This window comes from Lactuca virosa, chromosome 6 (assembly GCF_052849685.1).
Source record: "Lactuca virosa cultivar CGN04683 chromosome 6, Lactuca_virosa_CGN04683_v6, whole genome shotgun sequence".
Classification (NCBI taxonomy): Eukaryota; Viridiplantae; Streptophyta; class Magnoliopsida; order Asterales; family Asteraceae; genus Lactuca; species Lactuca virosa.
The window spans coordinates 50,276,854-50,298,744 of record NC_136431.1 but is presented as its reverse complement, the minus strand read 5'-3'; the positions used below and the strand labels follow the sequence as shown (position 1 = coordinate 50,298,744).

Sequence of the window (21,891 nt, the reverse complement as noted above, 5' to 3'; positions counted from 1 at the left end):
AAATGTCATTTTGTGGTTATTTTGAATTAATTTTTTTCTACGTGTTATTTTTATGGGTTTTCCTATTTTATAAAATTTCACACAATATTTTAATGTAATAATTACAATAAATGTAGTAATAAATGGTATCAATTTCATTAATGAACTTACCTTCTAATTTAAAATTCCTAAATTAAAGTTCATTAGTTTCTTTTATTTAGTTATTTAAATTATTTTTTAAAATTTAAAAGATAAAAAATATTTCAATTTTAATAATACATTATTTTTCTTATTTTCTTTTAAATCCAAAGTTCTAAAATATTTATACATTCATATTTATTATTATTATTTTTTTAAATTAACACATGTAATAAATGAGTCTCACAGCTAGTTGTATTTATATTCTAAAACAATCAATCAAACCCAAAAATGTATCCGTTTTAAGTCTCGTAATAGATAAACTAATTTTACTCGTAATAGATAAACTAATTTTAGCATAAAAACAAACTTTTAGTAGGCTTCAACAACTTATATCATATGCACCTAACGTTGTACTGGTCTAACATGTAAAAGAACTAAAAAACTCGACCTCTGCCGTGGACCCGGTAAGTAAGCTTCAACAGATCCGGTCCACGGCCCACCCATTTCTGAAAAACCAGATTTGGTACGGCCAGTCTAATCCAAATGCTCACCCTTATTCCCAACTATCATGACACATGAGAAGTGATGCCGATCACCATGAGAAAGTCCATCAAAACGACCAAACAAGTGGGATATCGAGACACTTTTGTGTATAATGAAAGAAAACAATAATGTAAAGGTCAAGAAATCCTATGCATGTTTACCAATATTCAAATCCTTACCATTTCTATAGATATACCACCCCGAAACCAAATGTGATATACCCTAAAAGCACAATGAACAAAGTTTGGAAGCCAATAAAACAATCACATACATACAACTTTTCCCTAACCCCATAACAAAATAGCTAATAGCATCTCTTCTCACTTGTAGTTCAAATGTATCACCAAGACTTTTCAATTAAAATAATCTCAATATGATACTAAACACAACGATATAATAGCTTCCATCTCATATTATTTGGATTAATAACCATTCAATGTGTAGGATTTTGATTATACACAGGACATAAAAGCCAAGTATGATACGATGTATAACAATACATGTATATTGTATATAATACGCTTCATAATAAAACCTCTGGCTTTAGCATCCCCCTTTGCAGGTGGACCCACGGCATCGACAAACGGGTTTACCAGATGCTTCCCAGCCATTATAACCACGTTCCAGCACCATTATATTCTTTATTCCTGCATCCACTTTCCCTTCAGCAAGATAGTCTGCAAATCTACGTGCACATTTCGGCCCACGAACCTGATACAAAGAATGAATCAATTTCTACTTATGTGATAAGAATACCAAGTCCACAAGCATGTAGACGGAGAAAAAATAGCAAGCTAAATCGATGATTCATGAGGTCTCAGGTTGGATTCATGCTAAGGTGCTATCAGGTCGAAAGATTGCACGAAACCCTAATCAAATCACTGTAATCAGGTACAATTAAACACAATACATGAAAACAAACATAAAAGTAATACACATTTTCAACACACAGCAACTGCTGATAAAAAGGCATTAAATCTATAACATACTTGGCTAAGGGCACAGTGGAAGACTAGGGTATCTTTCCCTTTAGCGGCTTGAACGAGATTAGGGATCCTGTCCTGAAAAGTGTCGCTGGCGAAGTGGAGTGATCCAGCTATATGTCCATCGTAACTTCTCTCATCGTCCCTGTAGATTTAATCAATAATCCATTGATATATATCGTGGTGAAGTGTAAAAAAGATGGGTTGGATTAGAAATTAGGTTACCTCACGTCAACGATGGCTACATTAGAGCGTTCTTTGAGAGAAAGAAGCTCGGATCCGGTGATGAATGATACGTTTTTTGCCATTGTTGCTGCTAGCACCGGAGAAATTTGGCAGACGCAGATGGTAGACTTTTTGATCGCAGCGGTGAGCATAAATAATTAAAGATGAAAGAATCTGATGCTAATTTCGCATCAACGGTCCCTGTTTATTGCACTAGTACAGAATTTGCATCAACGGTCCCTATTAATTGCAATTGTACACATTGCATCCAATTGTGATATGAAATTGATTGTTGTAATTTGAGTTTATAACATCTTTTCAACTGTTTGGGAAAATTGATTTTGACTTTTCAATGTAAATGGTAAAATAAAACTTGGTTCAACGTGATTTAATATTTCTTAAAGTGTGAGTAGTGTCGCGTGATAAGTAATGTAGTGGAGATTATATACATTGCACTACGATCTAATACAAGCCAAAGTGGTGAAAAATATAAATTTATATAAATATAAGACTAGTTTGATTGTTCAGTTGCGGAGTTAAGGAATCAAAGCCCCTTATGAAAAGTAACTTTGATCTTCTTGAAGGATCGTGTGATCATTTTTCGAATCTGTCGACCTTAAGCCTAGTTTACATCAAATTCAGATTATGAGGATAATCCTTAAGGGACAATCTCAAATAAAGACAATGATAAAATACCACGAACTAGAGGTTCATAGAATTTGGATTCTTCCAATTACCAAAGATAAGTATCGGTCATCATTACTTAAATAAAGGATGACGGTTTCAAGGATAACTATGAAGAATATATTCCAAAAAATGAGATTTGTTTCATAACATTTTCCTTAAAGACAACGTAGTCCCTAGGATCTGGTAAGGTCGTAAGGGGCGCATCCCTCTTGACCCCCGTTATTTGGTCGAACCGATAACAAACTTGTTTTATACAAGTGTGCACTATGTGTGTCATAATGTAACGTCTACAGATAATATGCACACATAACATTTTATATCTAGATACTTTATATCTATGTGTAAGCTGAAAGTAACTATGCACTCACTTGTTAAAGTGGATGACTGAAAAGTTGGGCAGCGCTTCACTTCAGCATTTACCATTTCCTTTGATGTGACCTAGGTTTATATTACTAAGTCTTAGTTTAATATCCTTAGTGGCTAATGATAGTCTAGATTTCTTAACAATCTCAATGTCTACATTAAGATCTATCAAGTAAGGAACAACCATGTAACATCATATTGGATGTAGAATCTGTTTAGTATACAAAGTATATTGTTTGAAAATCTTATTTTAAACACCTCACTAAATCTAGCCTAGACATCATCTCCGTAAGTAGATCAATCAGTATAATGACTTTAAATCACTGATAAATCTTATTTATAAATCCATAACAACAATTATAAATATAAATATAAGTACACTGTAAGCAATATGAGCATAGCTTAACTTACAGAGATTTTCTTGACAAAAGTCTGAAAATTATACTGAAAGTACTCTGACTCGATAGTTACTAATTACCGAACTCTCAGGGGGATCTCAGGGCTAGCCAAAATACTCTAACAACTAGGAATTTTCGAGATTATAACTCATTGAATCAAAGGAAATTTTGGAAAGAGGTGAGTATTGAGTCGGCTCAATATCGACCATTGGTCATAAGCAATGTCTATATTTAATATGCATAATAATTGGTTTACTTTTTTTTTTTTTATCATATGCGTTAATAAATAATAATAATAATAATAAAATTCTAATTAAAAAAATAATAAATTTCAATAAAAAAAATCCATATACCATATGAACTTGCACAAAAATGATTAAAAACTGCCACGTAGGATCCAAGTAAACGAGACGACTAGATCACATGTGATGAGTTTGATAAAAAGGGAAATTTAATCGTCTATTTCCCTATTGTATAATTAAAAGAAATTCCCTTGTAAAAATTGAAGTAGTTAAAAGCTCAATTTTTGCTAACCTGGTCGGAGCTCCAATGTCGAAACCCTAAAATTCAATGGTCAATTTTGATCTTATTCATGTGCTTTTCTTCTTCATCCTGTATTCGGTGTTAGAAGTACTCATCACATCAATAATGGAAGACTACAGATTGATCGAAACAGAAGAATATCAAGAAGGTTTCGAAGATGAAGAGGAAGTGGAAGAGGAAGAAGAAGATGAAGAGGGAGAAGAATTGGGGGAGTTGATTCCGAGGGTGATACCTATCGATTCAATTGAAGACGAGGATTATGAAGACGAAGACGACTACGAAAATGACAATTACTGGGACGAGGATGAGGATTATTGGGACGAGGACGACGAAGATGACGAAGACGAAGAACCGGATGAGTTGATTCCGGTGGAGATAACGTCACTGACTATTTCAAGCTCTATTTCCAATGGTAGATCAATCAACGATGGCTATCTGAACGATTCAAATGATCTGGAGTCGTGTGAAGGAAAAGAATCTTTGAATGGAGGCGAAATTGATGGTTTATTTTGCCCTATTTGCTTTGAAGCTTGGACTAGCGGTGGAAGCCATCAAATCTGGTAAGATGAAGCTAACACATTTCCAATTTGTGTCGAAATTTATTTAATCGATCGACATAGATTCTAACAGCTGCCATGACTGCAGTTGTCTTCCCTGTGGGCATATATATGGGTTATCGTGTATAAACAAATGGCTTCAACTTCGTCGAAGTTCTGGGAAGGTTTGTTTGTTCAATGTACACCAAAAAGAACACATCTTTGATTCTCTTATCAATTTTCTCATACATTTCTCTTAATTTTATCAGTGCCCTCAATGCAAGAGGTTATGCACATTGAAGGATGTTAGGGTTCTTTATGCTGCTAGGCTTTGTGTTGCTGATGAAGAGTTACACAAGGTAATAGTCTCATTGAAACTTTAGCAAAAGATGATTAACAGATTAAGAACATCAATTGTTTTCTGTTTGCAGAAAGTGAGATGTCTTGAAGCTAAATGTGCTTATCTTGAACAGAAGGTACACAAATGTCTGTAACCTTACAGTTGTTATCTATTCATGTTTGCTAATAGTTGTATTTATTCATATTGTCTTGAAGGACTATGTTGAACGCATTAAGGAAGAGTTACGTGAAGAACTGAAACGAGATATGGATGAAAAATGGGAAAAATTGAAGAGAGAAATGGTGGAAAAAATGGATAAATTGGAACGAGATATGGAGGAAATAAGAATGGTGAATGAGATTGATGAGTATGTTAGAAATCAAAATCAACAACAAAATGCAGATAATCTGAATGAACATGATCAAACTAGTGGTACAAGATAAAGCTAGAAGTATCAAGTTTGTTTGTTATTGTAACATTTGTATTTTATGATATTGGTTTTTGACTTCAATATATATATATATATAGAGAATTTATCATTTTCTGATTTTAGGCTTGCATTTTGTTATGTGGTTTGCAATTTGTATTTCGTTGATTGTGAATTGTGATAATCATTTAATCAAATTGGATTGTTGGTTGTAAATTATCAACGCTAACATTTAACAACAAAATTTTAGGTTAAATCTAGTATACTTATGATGTAATTTTCCTATTGAGAAATTATGAGTAAGTTCTTTAACTATTATAACAAGTTAATGATCATGAATATGTGTTTAAAATTAGACTTTTTGAGGATGAAAGTAGTTATAGGTTATTGAAGATGTGGTGTGTATGTGTCATGTGACATGAAGATCAATGTGGAATGTGTTTAACTAGTAGGGTGGCCCACATGTTCGTCACGTTTATTAATCTTATAATTTTCACATGTTTTCTAATGTCGTCTCAGAGAGGCAACATTTTTGTAAATTTGATATTTAGTTCAGTGACAATTTCTCTATATTTGTGAAATGTAGGAACATTCTTGTACTTTTGTCTAAAACACAGACCATTCATGCAAATTTACTAATAGGTAGGGACCATATCTATAGTTATATGACATATAGGAACCATTTCTGTAAATTTGTTATTAGGAAGTGACCATTCATGTAATTTTTAAAACGTAAGGACCAGTCTTGTAAAAATAGTTTTGCATGGGGACCTATTTTGTAAATAAAAGGGATAGTTTTTATAATTTGTTTCAATGTTAGGACCATTTCCGTAATTTTATATTAAAACATAGACCATTTTGTAAGTTAGAGGGACCATTTTTGTAGATAAATTTTTTGGCAGGGATTGCTTGGGCAAGAAGATTGGGCAATGTGGGACTTTGGCCGAGAGGTCATTGGTGTTGTGTAGGGCATCTAGGTGTCCTCTATGGCGTTTTACATGTCTTCTGTCGTCCTTAATTTATACTAAAAATGGGCTAAAACGGGCAAGGTTGCGTTTAGTTACGGAAAAACAGTTTTCGTTTTCCTTTTTTCGTTTTCCCTTTTCAGTTTTCGTTTTTCGTTTTCAATTTTCATTGGAAATTTAGAAAACGCGTTTAGTTAAAACTTATTCATTTTTCATTTTTAGTTTTAGAAAATTAGAAAACGCGTTTAGATGTGTATATTTCTATCCGTTTTCATTTTTGGAAAACGGTAGCGGTAGTAGGGTGTGGGCAGTGGTGGTGTCAATGATGACAACGATTGTGGTGGCAGAGGTGGTGGTGATGACAGGCGGAGGTGGTGACGGTGACAATTGTGGCAGATGTGGTGATGGCAGCGGTGGCGGTGGTGGTGGTGATGGTGATGGTAGGTCGGTGATTGTGGTAGTGGTGTTGGGTGGGTGTGTGTGTGTGTGTTTGTGTGTGTAGGGGGTGGGTGTGTATTTGTGGGTGTGTGTGTGTGTGTGTTTGTGGGTGTGTGTGTAGGGGGGGGGGGTTGGGGTGGGTGTGTATTTGTGGGTGTGTGTGTGTGTGTGTTTGTGGGGGTGGGGGTGGGGTGGGTGTGTATTTGTGGGTGTATGTGTGTGTTTGTTGGAGTGGGGGTGGGTGTGTTTGTGTGTTTGTCTGAGTGGGGTTGTGGGTGGGTGTGTGTGTGTAGGTGTTTGTGGGGGTTGGGGTGGGTGTGTATTTGTGGGTGTATGTGTGTGTTTGTTGGAGTGGGGGTGGGTGTATTTGTGTGTGTGTGTGTGTTTGTGTGTTTGTATAGGTGGGGTTGTGGGTGGGTGTGTGTGTGTTTGTGGGGGTAGGCTTGGGTGTGGGTAGGTAGGGGTGTGGTGGGTTGCGGGTGTTAAGGTGGTGGTAGGTAGATGTGAGGTTGAGTGTGTGCTTATATTTTAGAAAAATTTTGGAATTAGAAAAATATGGAAAACAATGATTATTGGCTTTCCAAAAATTTTCAACTTCTTTGTAATTTTAGAAAACGAAAAACTTTTATTTTCCGTGAAAATTTTAGAAAAATAGACGAACTAAACGCGTTTTGAAAATTCTTATTTTTTTGGAAATTTTTTTCCAGAAAACGACATTATTTTTCCGCAACTAAACGTCCTTGGGGAAGGAAGAAAGCAATGTCACCTAGGTGAAATGGGGGCAAACGATGAAATTTGTCTCGGTCATCGATAATTTTATATAAGTTCGAATCAGAGGAAAAAGATTGGCCGAGTCACCTAAAACGTCTTACCCTTTGTGAATCAGAATCAAAGTCTCATCAAAGTCTCTATGTGAATCAAAGTCCCTGACCTTGGACCAAATAAGGCAAAATGTCGATCAACAAGAAATCAAACAACCACTGTAATTTTCAATATAAAACCAAAATTTATTAGAGAGGGTCGTTATCAAACATATTATTAAAAAAGGTAATATTGGTTATAGTTTTTTTCCTTTTCCTTTTCAAAATTCACAATTAAATTTATTAAGAGTTAGACATTAGAACATTAAAATTAGGGTTATTTCCATAAAAGACCTTATATTTTGATTTTTTTTCTTTTTAGACATAAAACTTTTTTCTTTTCCAAAAAAGACCCAATTTTTACCTGTTACTTGTTATTTCAGACCCTAGCAGGTCACCAACAAGTAAATTAGATATTTTTTTTTTCATAAAAGACCATATATTTTACAATTTTTTTCATTTTAGACCTAAAATGTTTTTTTTTCAAAATAAACTCAACTTTAAAATTAGTTATAATTTTCAAGACCAAATATATAAGGTACTTCTTGACTACATCGAAAAAGAAAGTATACATATATAAACTAAAAAAATGTTATCTAATCTATTATCTTTTGAGCGAATATAACCTAGAAGAATTGCAAAATTTTATTTTTTATGTAAAAGATATAATTAAACTTTATCTTAGATATATATTATATCATTAAACTTGATATATTGTTTATAAAAAATGTTATTATTACCGCTAATAAAAAGTTTGATGTTAATTTGATATCTTTTGGTAACATGGATAATACATGGCTAAGAAGAATCTTTTAGCATAATAACAAATTTTTTTATTTGTAGAAAAAAAAAAACATACCATGTAATTTAACAAATTGTATACAAAATAAATTTGTTTAGTTTGTCTATTATACTTATTTCGTGAGTTTGGACATATTTCCCTGTCTCACTTTTCTATATTATTATTTTGGTCGAATTTTTTAATCAATTTTTTTTATAACAGTTAACAAACGCACTCACTATAATACTCCTAAACCAAAGTCATAGAATATTTTGTAGCATTAGCCCATTATTCATGGGGGGCGTTAGGGGGGGGGGGGGGGGAAATATGGGCAGCTACACATGGCCTAATTTTTTATTAAATATTATATATATACATTTATTTAAAAATAAAAAACTTATAATAGCGATAGGGGCCCTATTTCTCTGACTCGTCCTGGGCATTTGAGGGTATTTTTACATTTCCAGGACCGACCCTGCCATTATTGAATAATATGTTATAGTTATATCAAATACATACATAAAAATATTAATCCTAAACATTCATAATAGTTTTGTTTAGATATATCTGATTCAAGTTTATGACATTCTTAAAAAATGTTAACATCACATATAAATACATAAAACATATTATGAGAATGAAACCATTTGAACATAAATTGAAAATCCAAATAACAAAAATGATACCCCACACTTAAATATATTCAAAGACGATGGTTGACATTATTATTAATGGTTGAAATGTGGTGAATGAGAAAACTATGAAATTTTTGTAGAAAAAAGAAAATTGAATAGTTGGCCTACTACCTCATTTTATTAATATATCTTATGTATACATGGTGTTTAGATCAATACATGGTGTTTGTATATCGCGGTTATTGATTCTTAAGTATAATCATAATAATTACCAAAATAAAATTTAGGATTTCATTTTAATTTAAAAAAGCTTGAAGGTGTTTGGTACTCAATTGGTTATTGAATTTACTATCTTCAAATTATATAAAATCTCTTTTGTGTTGTTAGAAAATTTGACTTCGCATGTCTATGTATTCAACTCCTAGCTTTTGGTAATTGTTTTATGTAACTGAATCGAAAAACTAATTAAACCAATAATATTAAAAAAAAAGTTTTGGAGCTAGAAATTGTAAATTTTCCCAAATGTAGACAAAACATTTTGTTATTATTTATATTACACTTTGTGAAAAAAAATTATACTATACAATTTCATTGTATGTGTAATGGTTTAAAAAAAATGTTTCATATGTAAATCAATACGATGCCAAAAGATGCAAAAGTTAAATCGTTGTCTATTATTTAGACTAAAAGAATATAATTATGTTTTTATGCCTTGACGAAATTAAGCTACATGAACTTAGTGTAGTGAAAAAATAGCTTTTACAACTACTTTTTTTTTATAAATATACGTGGACAAAGAATTGTCCAATCATAAATAAATGTAGGCATAATATTTACATTGTTTAAATCGATGTCTATGTTTAAAATAAAAGGATGTAATCACGTTTTTTATACAAATAGTCTTGAAATAAAAAACATTTTAGGTCTAAACTGGAAAAAAGTACAAAATGTAGGGTCTTTTATGAAATAAAAATACTTAATTTCCTTTTTGGTGACCTGTTAGGTCTAAAATAACAAGTAACAGTTAAACATTGGGTCTTTTTCGAAAAAGAAAAAAGTTTTAGGTCTAAAAAGAACAAAAATCAAAATATAGGGTCTTTTATGGAAATTATCCTTAAAATTATAATCAAATAATTAAAAAGTATCTCATAAAATTTAAAGTAGTCAATTCTCAAATTTCGTACTTTTCACTCTTTCTCCGCAGACCACAGTGAAAACCTAAATTTCGTGCTCAATCTCGAGCTTATCCTCTCTTCTTCTTCTTCTTCTTCTTCTTCTGCTGCTGCTTGTCCTCCATTGTTCCTGCTTGTTCGAGTCTTTTAGAAGTACTCGTCCCAACAACAATGGAGGACAACAGACGAATCGAAACAGAAGATCACCAAGAATTCGAAGAAGACGAAGGAATGGAATCGTTGAATAGAGGCGAAATTGATAGTTTGTTTTGCCCTATTTGCTTTGAAGCTTGGACTAGCGGTGGAGAGCATCAAATCTGGTATGAAAAAACCTTAACACATTGTTACGATTCTCAAAAAATTAATACTTTTTGCGCTACTTTAATACGCCATTCACTTTTCTCTGTATGTTCCTTTTCATGTGATCGATTACAGTTGTCTTCCTTGTGGGCATATATATGGATTCTCATGTATAAATAAATGGCTTAAACGAAGTCCAAATTGTAGGAAGGTTTGTCCACTGTACACCATAAAGAAAACATCTTTGATTCTCTTATCAATTTCCTCATCCTTTTCCCCTAATTTTATCAGTGCCCTCAATGCAAGAAGTTATGCAAATTGAAGGATGTCAGGGTTCTTTATGCTGCTAGGCTTTGTGTAGCTGATGAAGAGTTACAGAAGGTAATAATCTTTTTCAAACTTGTATATAATTTTCATGATAAATTAAGAGTAAATTTTCTGTCTGCAGAGAGTGATCACACTTGAAGCTGAATGTGCTTATTTAAAGCAAAGCCATAAGGTACATGGGTATTATGGGAATGAAATATCTTTCATTGTACTTTGAAATATCTATCTGATTATATTCATGTTGTGATGAAGAGTGTATATGAACGTGTGCTTGAGGAGATGCGCAATGAAATGGATGAAAAATCTATGGAACTCAAGGGCAAATTTCGGGAAATATGTGAGGAAATGGACGCTAGACATAAACTAAATGAAGCAAGATGTGAAGCACTTGAAAAGATGTTTCCAGAAATGCCAAATATGAGAGGAAATTGAGAAATTTGGTACTTTGTATTTTTTGATATCGAATGTGAATGAATAAAGATGCTTCCTTTAAGTAATTCCCTTCCTATTGTATATCACTTTCTTCTAACCGCTTCAACTAATAACCGACTTACTGGAAAATGACCAAATTGCCCTTGCTCTCTATCTTCTTGACAGAAGCCAATACCTAACTCCTCACCAGTATGATCTTAGAGAATTTTGTCTCATACCTTCAATATCCACACATGAAATATAACATATAATATAACCAATGCTGCATAACATAAATATCGTGTATGCTCTTTTATGAATTTGTATCCCATTTTAAAAATAAAATATATATTCACCTCAGTGTCGATTGAACAATCAACACTATGCACAAAATCATTCTCTCTAATTCCTAAGTGAATAACCTATGAATACAATTCCATATCACACTTTAATCCCACTAATAGGGCCTTGATGCATATGTTTGAAGTTTGAACCCTTAAAGTAACACTCGAGCTAAAAAGTAAAAGCATCAACTTTTAGACCCAAAAGGGTTGCTTCAATTTTAAATTTTCAAGCATAGAAGATTAGAAGAAGCAACATGAAAAATTTGTTATAGGTGGTGTTTATTTTTTATAAAAAGGTATTTTTGACATTTTATGTTTGCGAGAGGAAAGACAAATTGTTTGTTTTATCGGAAGATAAAGACATAAAAATCTCTTTTTGACATTTTTCCAGATGAAAAAAAGTAGCTTCTAACTTTGGAAAAGATTTTCTAAGTTATAATCCTAATGTAATATTTCTTTTTCCACACCATCATTGCCTCCGCCCTGCTGCCACCACCGTTGCCGCCGCCATTACCACCACCGCCACTTCCGCACCACCACTACCACTGCCATCGCCACCGCCACTTCCTCCACCACAAGTAACCTCTGCTTCTGCCGCCACCCCCACTCCTACCTCCGCCACCAACCCCCTCCACCACCACTACCAACACCATCACCACCATTCTTTTTTATAAAAGACTTAAAAAAAACAATTTTTTTATAAAGACTAAAGACATTAAAAAAGACTTTTGATTCATATCTTATTTCGTAGACATAAAAAAAAGACTAAAGTCATTTTACCTATTTTTGCAGTTTAAGCATTTCTTTTTTCTATTAAAGTCAGCAACATTTTTGAAAAATATTCCACCACGGCCCCTATTGTTGGTTTATCATGTCACCATGATTAGATTTTTTTTTTCTAATTTAACAACAATAATTTTTTGTATTTTTGTATATTTTTTTGTTAAATACAATAAGCTTTTGTTAGAAAAAGTAGTTAGTGGGTATTCTTGTATTTTTTCCACCATTTTTATTTTTTAGGGGTGACAAATCGGGCCATCTTGTCGTGTTTTTGTCTGACACGACACGACACGATAATGTTTTATGTAAATGAACACGACACGACACGATGTCGTGTTTTTTTAACTAGCATGAAAATGAATCGATTAAAAATGACAAACACGACATGACACCACAAAGATAAAATAAAATAAAAATTAATTTATTTAATTAATACTTAATCATATATAACACGACAAACACGACATATAAATGCTAAATCATGTCAATTTCGTGTCGAATTTGAACACGAACACGATACGACGCCGTGTTTTTTACACTTGACACGAACACGAATTCCACTTTCAGTTTCGTCCCAATTTCATTTCGTGTCGTGTCGTGTCATCAATTGTTACCACTAATTTTTTTGTATTCCTTTTTATTTTTTTTTTCTTTCGAGATGTTTGTCTTTATCTTGTGTTTATAGTTGGTGTCACAAATGTTTTCACATATAAATACTTTTTCAACAAGTGAATGTTTGAGAAGCCTTTTGTTTTTGCATCCAAGCATCATAAGTTGTTTGAAAATGGATATTTCCTTTCCATATCCTCAACAATAAGTAGGAATAAGTTTTACTCGTCTCGAAACTTCTTCTAATTGGCCATCATCAAACTTTGCATTAGAGCAAAGTAATTTTGTATATGCAGTCTTTATGCATCTTCCCGATCTCTTTCATGATAAGTACTAGATACAAATAAACTTGCAGTATCTTGAAGAACCGCTATAACAACTCGAGAAGCTTCTGCCAAAATGTCATAGTTAATTGATGATTCAAAAGAATATGAGAAAAGAGCATAATTATTTTCATGAACCCATTTGCTACGAACATATGAATCATAGTTCTTTGAAAAAACTCATTATGATAAAAGAAAGTAATATTATAGAAATGAAATAGTAACCGTGTATATAGTTGGAAAAAGGAGTTAAATTTTTATTTTTGAAGTATAGCCGTCGATTCAAGTCTTTCATGAACTATTGAAGGTGAACCATAAGAAATGACATATTATCGTATAAAATTAAATAATTAGTATTTTTCTATTTAATTTTTTTTAGGATTAAAGTTTAACTTTTCCCAAAATAAAAGGATGTTTTTGAAGATTTCCTTTCTAAAAGCTAAAAAACAACTTTAAAAAAAATTAAAAAATAAACAGTGTCTTTAACAATATTTCTAATCAGTCAGTGTAAAAACCTAAACTGAGAGATAAATTCGATTTTATTCCTCTGTTTTTGTTCTTCTAACTGTGCTCGGTACTCGTTGCAACAACAATGGAGGACTCCAGACTGAATGAAATAGAAGAAGTTCAAGAAGATTTCGAAGATGAGGATGATGAAGAGGAAGAGGAAGAGTACGAGGAAGACGAAGTAGAAGAAGACGACGACGACTACGAACAATTAGAATACGAAGATGAAGAAGACGACTATGAAGAAGAAGAATACCAAGATGAAGAGGACTACGAAGAAGAAGAAGAATACGAAGATGAAGAAGAGTTGATTCCGGCGCAGATAACGGCATCTACTGTTTCAAGTTCTATTGCCGACGGTGGAACATTGCAAGGGGCGGTGACGATGCTGGAAAATTCGAATTCCTGTGAAGAAAAGCCGGGGAACCAAGAGAACAGTGAGGGCGATGGAAGAAAGGAATCGTTGAATAGAGGCGAAATTGATGGTTTATTTTGCCCTATTTGCTTTCAACCTTGGACTAGCAGCGTCGAGCATCAAATCAGGTATGACGAACCTTAACACATTGTTACAACATATTCAATTGCATATTTCCTTTTGTTTATAAGAATCAATCTCCAGTTTGAATGAATTTGATATAGCTAATTACCTTTTTGTTTGCCTATTCCTTCCCCTGTGAATGTAATTTCTGCAGTTGTCTTCCCTGTGGGCATATATATGGATTCTCATGTATCAAGACATGGATTCAACAAAGTCCAAAGGTTTGTTATTTCACTGTACGCCATAAAGAACACATCTTTGATTCTCTTATCAAATTCCTCATACAAAAATCTTAATTGTTATCAGTGCCCTCAATGCAAGAAGTTGTGCACATTGAAAGATGTTAGGGTTCTTTATGCTTCTAGGCTTTGTGTTGTTGATGAAAAGTTACAGAAGGTAGTGAGTAATCCAAGAAAATTTAACATATCATTTTCCTGATTAATTAAGAGTAAAATATCTGTCTGTAGAGAGTGCAATTACTTGAAGCTGAATGTGCTTATTTAAAGCAGAAGGTAACTACCATTACCATTACACTACTTTCATTTTTTCATATTAAGGCATTGTGTATTAAGAAAATTTAGGTTTTTATATTCATGTTGTGTTGTAGAGCATATATGAAGATATGCGTGAGGAGATGCGAAAGCAAATGAATGCAAAAGCTGCAGAAATCGAGGCCAAACTTCGAGAAACGCGTGAGGAAATGGATGCCAAACAAAAACTCACTGATGCAAGATTTGAAGCAATGGAGATGATGTTTAACCATAAGCAAAATATGAGAGGAAATTGAACATTTTAGTACATTATACTTTGAAATTGAATGTGAATGTTAAATTATGATTAGTTTTGGTTTTTTAATATGGTTTTTTTTTTGTTTGTCCTTAAGAAAAGCTAAGTTTGCCATTTTTTTACGGTTTTCACCGAATATGGATATTTTTTCATTTTGCAAAATTTGGTACCTCTCTTTGTTATAGTTTACCTCTCTTTGTTAGGAGATACTTATAACTTATAAGTAATTTCTATTAGTTTTATTTTCCAACTAAGCATGGTTTTAAAAATGAACCAGTTCTCTAAGACATAAAATTGGAATTAGTTCAATGAGAATGAAAGGTCATTACTTCATTAATATAAAATGTTTTTTTTTTAAAAGACCAGTGGTCATATATAAGAATTGTGGTGCATAAAGAATCAATGAGATCGAGTTCTCGTTAGGTATGTGCATAAAGCAATAAATATATGATTCATTTATCAGTTTCTCATACGTTTCTTTCAATTTTATCAGCGCCCTTAGTGCAATAGCTTGTGCTCATTCATTAAAGGATGTTAAGAGTACTTTATGCTACTCGGCTTTGGGTTGCCGATGAAGAGTTGCAAAAGATAATCAATTTGAGACATAATTAGAAAAAAGGAAAGAAAATCTAATGGTATGTATTTTTCATGATAAAATGTAAGTTTTCTGTCTACGCAAATCACATCTCTATTTCCTTTATTCACTTGCTATGTTTCTGAATATTGTTTGGTATTATTAGCCTGCAATTGCATGAATTAAAATGATTTTCATACATTTTCCCTTTCATACATTCTCCCTAGGGGCATCGCCACCACAGGGGTCCAATGGGCATTGATTATGGTAAAATTGACAAATCTGAATTCCAGTGGATGATTATGGTAAATTGACAAATCTTGTCAGTTTTAGAAACCATTAATTATGACATTAATTCCATGATTTACTTAAGGTAAAAATATCACTTCAAAATGCGAAGCTATGCGATCCATTGAGAATCCGAATCTCCACCATAACCCTTCTATAGCTTACCATAAATACCATTTCAACATTCTCATTTTTTCGCAATTCTTACACAACATTCGTACAATGTAACCCAATGTTTATGTCATCACCAAATCCAACTCGTGACAATATGTCAAGGACAAAGGGATATTGAACAACTGCTATTAAGGATCATTTTTGAATTTTACCGAATTTAGTAATGATAACAAACATAGTGTCGAAGACAAAAAAATGGCATCGAGCAAAGTTAGAGGAGATCAAGGCAAAAAAGTTGCACAATAGGGAGGAGTTCATGCGAGAAAAACGGAAGGAGAAAGATTTGCGGTTTTATATTTAGCCGCATGATAATGTTGTACTAGCACATAAGCATGAAATAACACAACATTGGGGGTTGGAATGATATATTTTTATGTATTTTTAATGAAATATTTTAATCATTATTTACTCTTTATAGTTTTTCTAATTAATGAAATGTTATGACTAGCAGTTTTTATTAAAAAGGTGAAAGATGGATTGATATAGAAAATAGATCATTTCCATGGTTGTAAGATGGGTTTTGGACGAAAATAGAAGAAAAAGAAAAACTAATGATGGACAAAGAAATGGAAGGATGAACATCTGATCGTTCCTTCTCTTAAATAAAAGGAAAAACTTGAGAACAAGCCCCCCCTTATAATCCTTCGTAATCTTTTCATTTCCTTTCTAAAAAAAACTAAAAAAGAAACAAATTGTAAGGCATCCTGCCATCCCCGACTAAACAACATGAACAAGTAAACGAGGTTGGAGACGGGGTAGTGAGTTGAGAAAGAGGAATGTGATAGAAGAAAGGAAAAGATGATGTGTTGCATATGTGGCAAGAAGGTTGGGAATACTCCCTCCACCCTTAAGTTATATGTGCAATCTAATGGTTGAAGCTAAGATTGCTATACAATTTGGTGCGCTTCAAGTAAAGGTTATTGTGTGGTGTATGTATGATGGTTCACATCTTCCTAGTTTTATATTTTTATGCAAATAAAAGTATATTGGAATGTTTCCTTTATATGTGGTGCGAAGCCACCATGGTTATGTGATGCATCTATGTTTTCCTATTAACCATCATTACTAGTTTGGACCTTATAAGATGGATTTAGGATTGGGATAAATGCATATTGCATTATTGATATTATATGTTGATTGAATTATCCCATTTTGGATGTTGGAGCTTTTCAAGCTTATTGATCTCGTTAGCTAACCAATGTTAGCCTATATTGACTTATTTGACTTATTGGATTATGTTGAATCTTTGAAATTTGAAACTTGATTTTGAATCTATAGAATATAAATCCTTGCTATTGACTTATGGGTTAATAAACCATTTGACTTTGGTTTGACTTTGATTTTGGCGTCTTACAACCCTTAAATTGAGGTGGATCATTTGCTATTGTTTTATTAATTTCAACTTATTTGGGGGCTTTGATTCGAGTATGATGATTGTTATTATCATTTACTCTAAATGAGTCAACATCAAGTATTTTTGTTAGGCAATTCCATTACCTAACTTATATTGACATGTGCTCACATCGAAGACTAGAGTGGGTAGAGATTAACGAGGACATTTTAAATGGTCACAAACTATATGGTAATCTTAGACTATGTTTTGATTACTAATTGATGATACCTCGCTTATTTGAAACTTAAACATGTTTTGGACTATGAGACCGTATGATTTCCGCAGCCAAAACTCTAAACTTGTTTTATTTAAAATCAAATAATTTTAAAAAGGTATTTTAAAACTACCCTAGTGAGGGGTGTTTCATCATTTCCTTTTCCTTATATACATCCGGATGCCAACCGCCAAATTTGAATCCAGTTATCAAACAAAATCCCTTATGATTAAACATCATGCAACATCACCTCGTGAATAAGTAATGAGTCCCCCCCTAATCTCAAAAACACATTCATTTATGCTAACAAACATTAAAAACATAGTTCATAATAAATAACTCACTATTTTATGCAAGTCGTTGTCTTTTACGGCCATCTTTTTCAGAGAGGATCTTAAGTGGTTTGCGAAACACAGTGTGTAAAATTAGAAAATGAAAAACAAACTAGTTTATCTATATGGGGGACCACACCCGGCCAAACACTTCGGCCCATATCGAGATTTTCATAACTTATGTAGAAATTTTGACAGACGATCAAGACTTTTGCAGGTATGTTGGATCCAAAAAAGATGGTAGTAAGATAATTTTTAGGTAAATCTTAGAAAATGATTTACGGATTTAGCCTGATTTTTTTTTTTGCCGCGTTATGGCCTTAATTATGGTTTACTTATTAACCACTAGTTGGTTAATAAAGACCAAGTCTAATGTAAAAATCTAATAGGATTTAATGAAGTAACCCATGACTGTTTTTTATTTTAGGTGTGGTAGTGGTACCCCTGTATCTCTGTCTTAATTATGAACGACTATTTTATAAAATGTATATAATAGAAAACAGGGTATATGATCACTGTGAGTGGTGTTCCTACCACCTATAATTGAAGTGTATATGCGCCTCTATGTGTTTGTGTGTATGTATCTAAATATATATATGTATATTGTATATGTTTTTATTTGTATAAAGGGAGATCACATGCAGCAAACTCAGCAGTTTCATAAGGTACCAAGCAAAAAACCTGTTGTCCCCATGTGGATATAAATCTATAATTCCCACAAAGTCACATGTTCCCTAAAACAACCCCTCAACTAAGATGTCACTACGGATTTCAACTCAACTCAACAAGAGTTGAATATTTGATCACGTTATTAATAAAAGCCATATTTTCGAATTATATTGGTATTAAGTTTGTTGTTATAAATCAAAAGTTAATACTTAATACTATATAAGAGGACTCTGAGGTTTGGCGACAACCAAGGCCATTGTTTCAAGAGGTCCAAAATTTATAAGCTATGTAATATTAATACTATATAATCATTAGTCTATTTTTACGAAAAAGAAGAAAAAAATTTACAGGAAGTGAGAAGGAGCCAAATTCATAGGCCGGAATTTGATACATCCGTGGAAAAATTACACGAAGTGAGAAGGAGGTCTTAATCAACATCAAATTATAATGTATGAGTAAATTTGAATAAAAGTTCATTTTTATAGGATCTTCCGACTCAAATCCGATCTTACTACGATTACGAACTTGCAAAACATAAAAGGATACCATCCAACCTTGATTTTACTACAATTCTCTTTTTAATTAAAAAAAAAAGTGGGGGGGGGGGGAGGGGAACGGCGCAATATGTAAATTTTCAAGAATATGTAATTCTTTTGAAAATTAAAGGAAAGTAATTTGGAAGTTATTTTCGTCGGTGGTTGGATTGGCGGTGGGTCCACATCAACTGGCTCTTGGCTGTATAATTTCTGTCGGCAGTCTCACAAGCGCATCACCATTCCCCTGCTCCTCCGCACCTATAAATTCCACTTTCTTCCTCCCCAACTCTCACCATCTCTCTCACTCTCCTTCTTCCCCAAATCTCAAGATCCCGTTGTCAATCAACTCAAGGTAACCTTCATTTCTACTACTCTCTTATCATTCAATTCAATTGCATTAAGCATCTCTATACTTCTCCATGATTCTAGTCTTAGATCTTACTTTTAAGTTACTTTTACCTTTTTCCGTGTGATTATTTTCTTAGATTTGATCTAGAATCACATCTACCTGTTCATTCATGCTCTGAAAATTCTGAATTCATAGGAAAGCATCTGGATATTTCGAACATTATAATTATTATCCTATATCACTCTTAACCAAAACCAGTTCATCATAGATCCATTTGAATAATAGAAAGCATCTAATTTGACCTATTGAATAGCTTACAGAACTATTAAGCTTCTAAGATTAGCTTCATTCATCAAATAGAGATGTTTATGTTTATCAGTTTATGTAAATGTAAATCTCATTTGTTTCAGTTTGAGAGATGGAGACCTTCCTTTTCACATCCGAATCTGTGAACGAAGGACACCCAGACAAACTCTGTGACCAAGTTTCAGACGCCATTCTCGATGCATGCCTTGAACAAGATCCAGAAAGCAAAGTCGCCTGTGAAACATGCACAAAAACCAACATGGTCATGGTCTTCGGTGAAATCACCACCAAAGCCACCCTCGACTACGAGAAAATAGTCCGGGACACCTGCAGAGAGATCGGATTCACATCCGCCGACGTCGGACTCGACGCCGACAACTGCAAAGTTCTAGTCAACATCGAGCAACAAAGCCCAGATATCGCTCAAGGTGTCCATGGTCACCTCACCAAGAAACCAGAAGAAATCGGCGCCGGCGACCAAGGTCACATGTTCGGGTACGCCACCGACGAAACCCCGGAGCTCATGCCACTCACCCACGTCCTCGCAACCAAACTCGGCGCCAAACTAACCGAAGTCCGAAAAAACAAAACTTGCCCATGGCTCCGACCCGATGGGAAAACCCAAGTCACCGTTGAGTACCACAACGACAACGGCGCGATGGTTCCGACGAGGGTTCACACCGTGCTAATCTCCACCCAACACGACGAAACAGTCACCAACGACCAAATCGCCGCCGATCTAAAAGAACACGTCATCAAACCAGTTATCCCATCTCAATACCTCGACGACAACACCATCTTCCATCTCAACCCTTCGGGGAGGTTCGTCATCGGTGGTCCCCACGGAGACGCGGGTCTCACCGGCCGGAAAATCATTATTGACACGTACGGTGGATGGGGAGCTCACGGCGGCGGTGCTTTCTCAGGGAAAGATCCGACGAAGGTGGATAGAAGTGGTGCTTACATTGTGAGGCAAGCGGCGAAGAGTATTGTGGCGTCGGGACTTGCACGGCGGTGTATTGTTCAGGTTTCTTATGCGATTGGGGTGGCGGAGCCGTTGTCGGTGTTTGTTGACACGTATAAGACTGGGAATATTCCGGATAAGGATATTCTTGTTTTGATTAAGGAGAATTTTGACTTTAGGCCAGGGATGATGGCTATTAATCTTGATTTGAAAAGAGGGGGGAATTTTAGGTATCAGAAAACGGCTGCTTATGGGCATTTTGGTCGTGAAGATCCGGATTTTACATGGGAGACTACCAAAATTTTGAAGCCCAAAGCTTAATTGATTCTTAAGAGGTAAACATTCATAATTTATGAGTTTGTATGATTGTTTTGTTATTTGTTTTTGAATTCTTTTTGTTTGTTTTTAAGCTTTAAGGATTTTGTATTGTTTTTTTAACTAATAAGATAAATCAATGGAAACAAAATTTGAAAGAAGCCGAAAACCGACATGATCACCGATGGAACAATGTAAGCAATATAACAACCATAGTGTGTTTCACAGGCAGTGAGGTGTACTCTCTGATTAATGTGGGGTTGAATTCCACGTGTGATGTACGAACCAAAGTAGTTTCCCTATAACGTTATAATACATGCGTGGAAGATCTGATATCCTCTAAATGAGAAATTAAATATCCTCATACATGTTATTAGTATTGATTTTCCAACTCATGTTAAATGATCACATGATGACATGTGTCGCATTTAATGAAATTAATAATATTTTAATACACTTGTCACCATTTAACATATGTAATATGATGGGTAGGAAGAAAATGTAGGAGAATATTTAATTTCTCATTTACAAGATATTAGATCTTGCTCGCGTGTATTATAACGTTAAAGGGAAGCTACTTTGATTTATGTCTAACTGAAAATGTCTTCATATTTTTAAAACATCATTCATCACAAAAGTATTGGAACGGCGGGTGTGTTCAACCATTAATTTAGAAACAATCTTTAGAAAATAGAAAACAGTGGACGATGTCTTAATCAATCAACAAACATTATTAAAGCATAAATCCTATCTGAAAGACATGATACATCAAAAATATGAAAATAATCAAGCACTTGTAATCGGATGTTACTATATGTACTCCTCATTCATATATA

General features: G+C 33.7%; 5 protein-coding genes across 5 annotated transcripts; 4 read left to right on the top strand and 1 right to left on the bottom strand.

Moving 5' to 3' along the window:
• Positions 1-1,057: 1,057 nt before the first annotated feature.
• Positions 1,058-2,039, bottom strand: CDC25 (Rhodanese/Cell cycle control phosphatase superfamily protein). The gene is made up of 3 exons (XM_079058240.1): positions 1,872-2,039; positions 1,653-1,791; positions 1,058-1,374 (listed from the first exon to the last, which is right to left on the bottom strand). The coding sequence occupies exons 1-3, from the start codon at positions 2,021-2,023 to the stop codon at positions 1,207-1,209; spliced, it is 459 nt and encodes a 152-aa protein (XP_078914366.1). The 5' UTR covers positions 2,024-2,039; the 3' UTR covers positions 1,058-1,206.
• A 1,757-nt stretch (positions 2,040-3,796) lies between these two features.
• Positions 3,797-5,285, top strand: LOC145120798 (uncharacterized). The gene is made up of 5 exons (XM_079056593.1): positions 3,797-4,422; positions 4,508-4,583; positions 4,668-4,757; positions 4,830-4,874; positions 4,954-5,285. Exons 1-5 carry the CDS (start codon positions 3,890-3,892, stop codon positions 5,179-5,181), a joined length of 972 nt encoding a protein of 323 aa, XP_078912719.1. The 5' UTR covers positions 3,797-3,889; the 3' UTR covers positions 5,182-5,285.
• A 4,735-nt stretch (positions 5,286-10,020) lies between these two features.
• On the top strand, positions 10,021-11,140 carry LOC145120799 (uncharacterized). The gene is made up of 5 exons (XM_079056594.1): positions 10,021-10,336; positions 10,452-10,527; positions 10,608-10,697; positions 10,765-10,815; positions 10,896-11,140. The coding sequence occupies exons 1-5, from the start codon at positions 10,188-10,190 to the stop codon at positions 11,073-11,075; spliced, it is 546 nt and encodes a 181-aa protein (XP_078912720.1). The 5' UTR covers positions 10,021-10,187; the 3' UTR covers positions 11,076-11,140.
• Positions 11,141-13,623: 2,483 nt separating this feature from the next.
• On the top strand, positions 13,624-15,063 carry LOC145120424 (uncharacterized). The gene is made up of 5 exons (XM_079056246.1): positions 13,624-14,160; positions 14,310-14,376; positions 14,462-14,551; positions 14,623-14,667; positions 14,763-15,063. Exons 1-5 carry the CDS (start codon positions 13,703-13,705, stop codon positions 14,940-14,942), a joined length of 840 nt encoding a protein of 279 aa, XP_078912372.1. The 5' UTR covers positions 13,624-13,702; the 3' UTR covers positions 14,943-15,063.
• A 4,301-nt stretch (positions 15,064-19,364) lies between these two features.
• LOC145118838 (S-adenosylmethionine synthase 2-like) lies at positions 19,365-21,216 on the top strand. Its single transcript, XM_079054498.1, has 2 exons — positions 19,365-19,473; positions 19,881-21,216. Exon 2 carries the CDS (start codon positions 19,889-19,891, stop codon positions 21,059-21,061), a length of 1,173 nt encoding a protein of 390 aa, XP_078910624.1. The 5' UTR covers positions 19,365-19,473; positions 19,881-19,888; the 3' UTR covers positions 21,062-21,216.
• The last annotated feature ends 675 nt before the right edge of the window (positions 21,217-21,891 follow it).

Coding starts and splice junctions, on each gene's coding strand:
- CDC25 (XM_079058240.1), bottom strand. CDS start 2,023: ATGCTCACCGCTGCGATCAAAAAGTCTACCATCTGCGTCTGCCAAATT. Junction 1,792..1,871: donor GTAGCCATCGTTGACGTGAG/GTAACCTAATTT, acceptor TTAAATCTACAG/GGACGATGAGAGAAGTTACG. Junction 1,375..1,652: donor TCCACTGTGCCCTTAGCCAA/GTATGTTATAGA, acceptor TCTTTGTATCAG/GTTCGTGGGCCGAAATGTGC.
- LOC145120424 (XM_079056246.1), top strand. CDS start 13,703: ATGGAGGACTCCAGACTGAATGAAATAGAAGAAGTTCAAGAAGATTTC. Junction 14,377..14,461: donor GGATTCAACAAAGTCCAAAG/GTTTGTTATTTC, acceptor AATTGTTATCAG/TGCCCTCAATGCAAGAAGTT. Junction 14,668..14,762: donor GTGCTTATTTAAAGCAGAAG/GTAACTACCATT, acceptor GTTGTGTTGTAG/AGCATATATGAAGATATGCG.
- LOC145118838 (XM_079054498.1), top strand. CDS start 19,889: ATGGAGACCTTCCTTTTCACATCCGAATCTGTGAACGAAGGACACCCA.
- LOC145120798 (XM_079056593.1), top strand. CDS start 3,890: ATGGTCAATTTTGATCTTATTCATGTGCTTTTCTTCTTCATCCTGTAT. Junction 4,584..4,667: donor TTCGTCGAAGTTCTGGGAAG/GTTTGTTTGTTC, acceptor TAATTTTATCAG/TGCCCTCAATGCAAGAGGTT. Junction 4,758..4,829: donor CTGATGAAGAGTTACACAAG/GTAATAGTCTCA, acceptor TTCTGTTTGCAG/AAAGTGAGATGTCTTGAAGC.
- LOC145120799 (XM_079056594.1), top strand. CDS start 10,188: ATGGAGGACAACAGACGAATCGAAACAGAAGATCACCAAGAATTCGAA. Junction 10,698..10,764: donor CTGATGAAGAGTTACAGAAG/GTAATAATCTTT, acceptor TTCTGTCTGCAG/AGAGTGATCACACTTGAAGC. Junction 10,816..10,895: donor ATTTAAAGCAAAGCCATAAG/GTACATGGGTAT, acceptor GTTGTGATGAAG/AGTGTATATGAACGTGTGCT.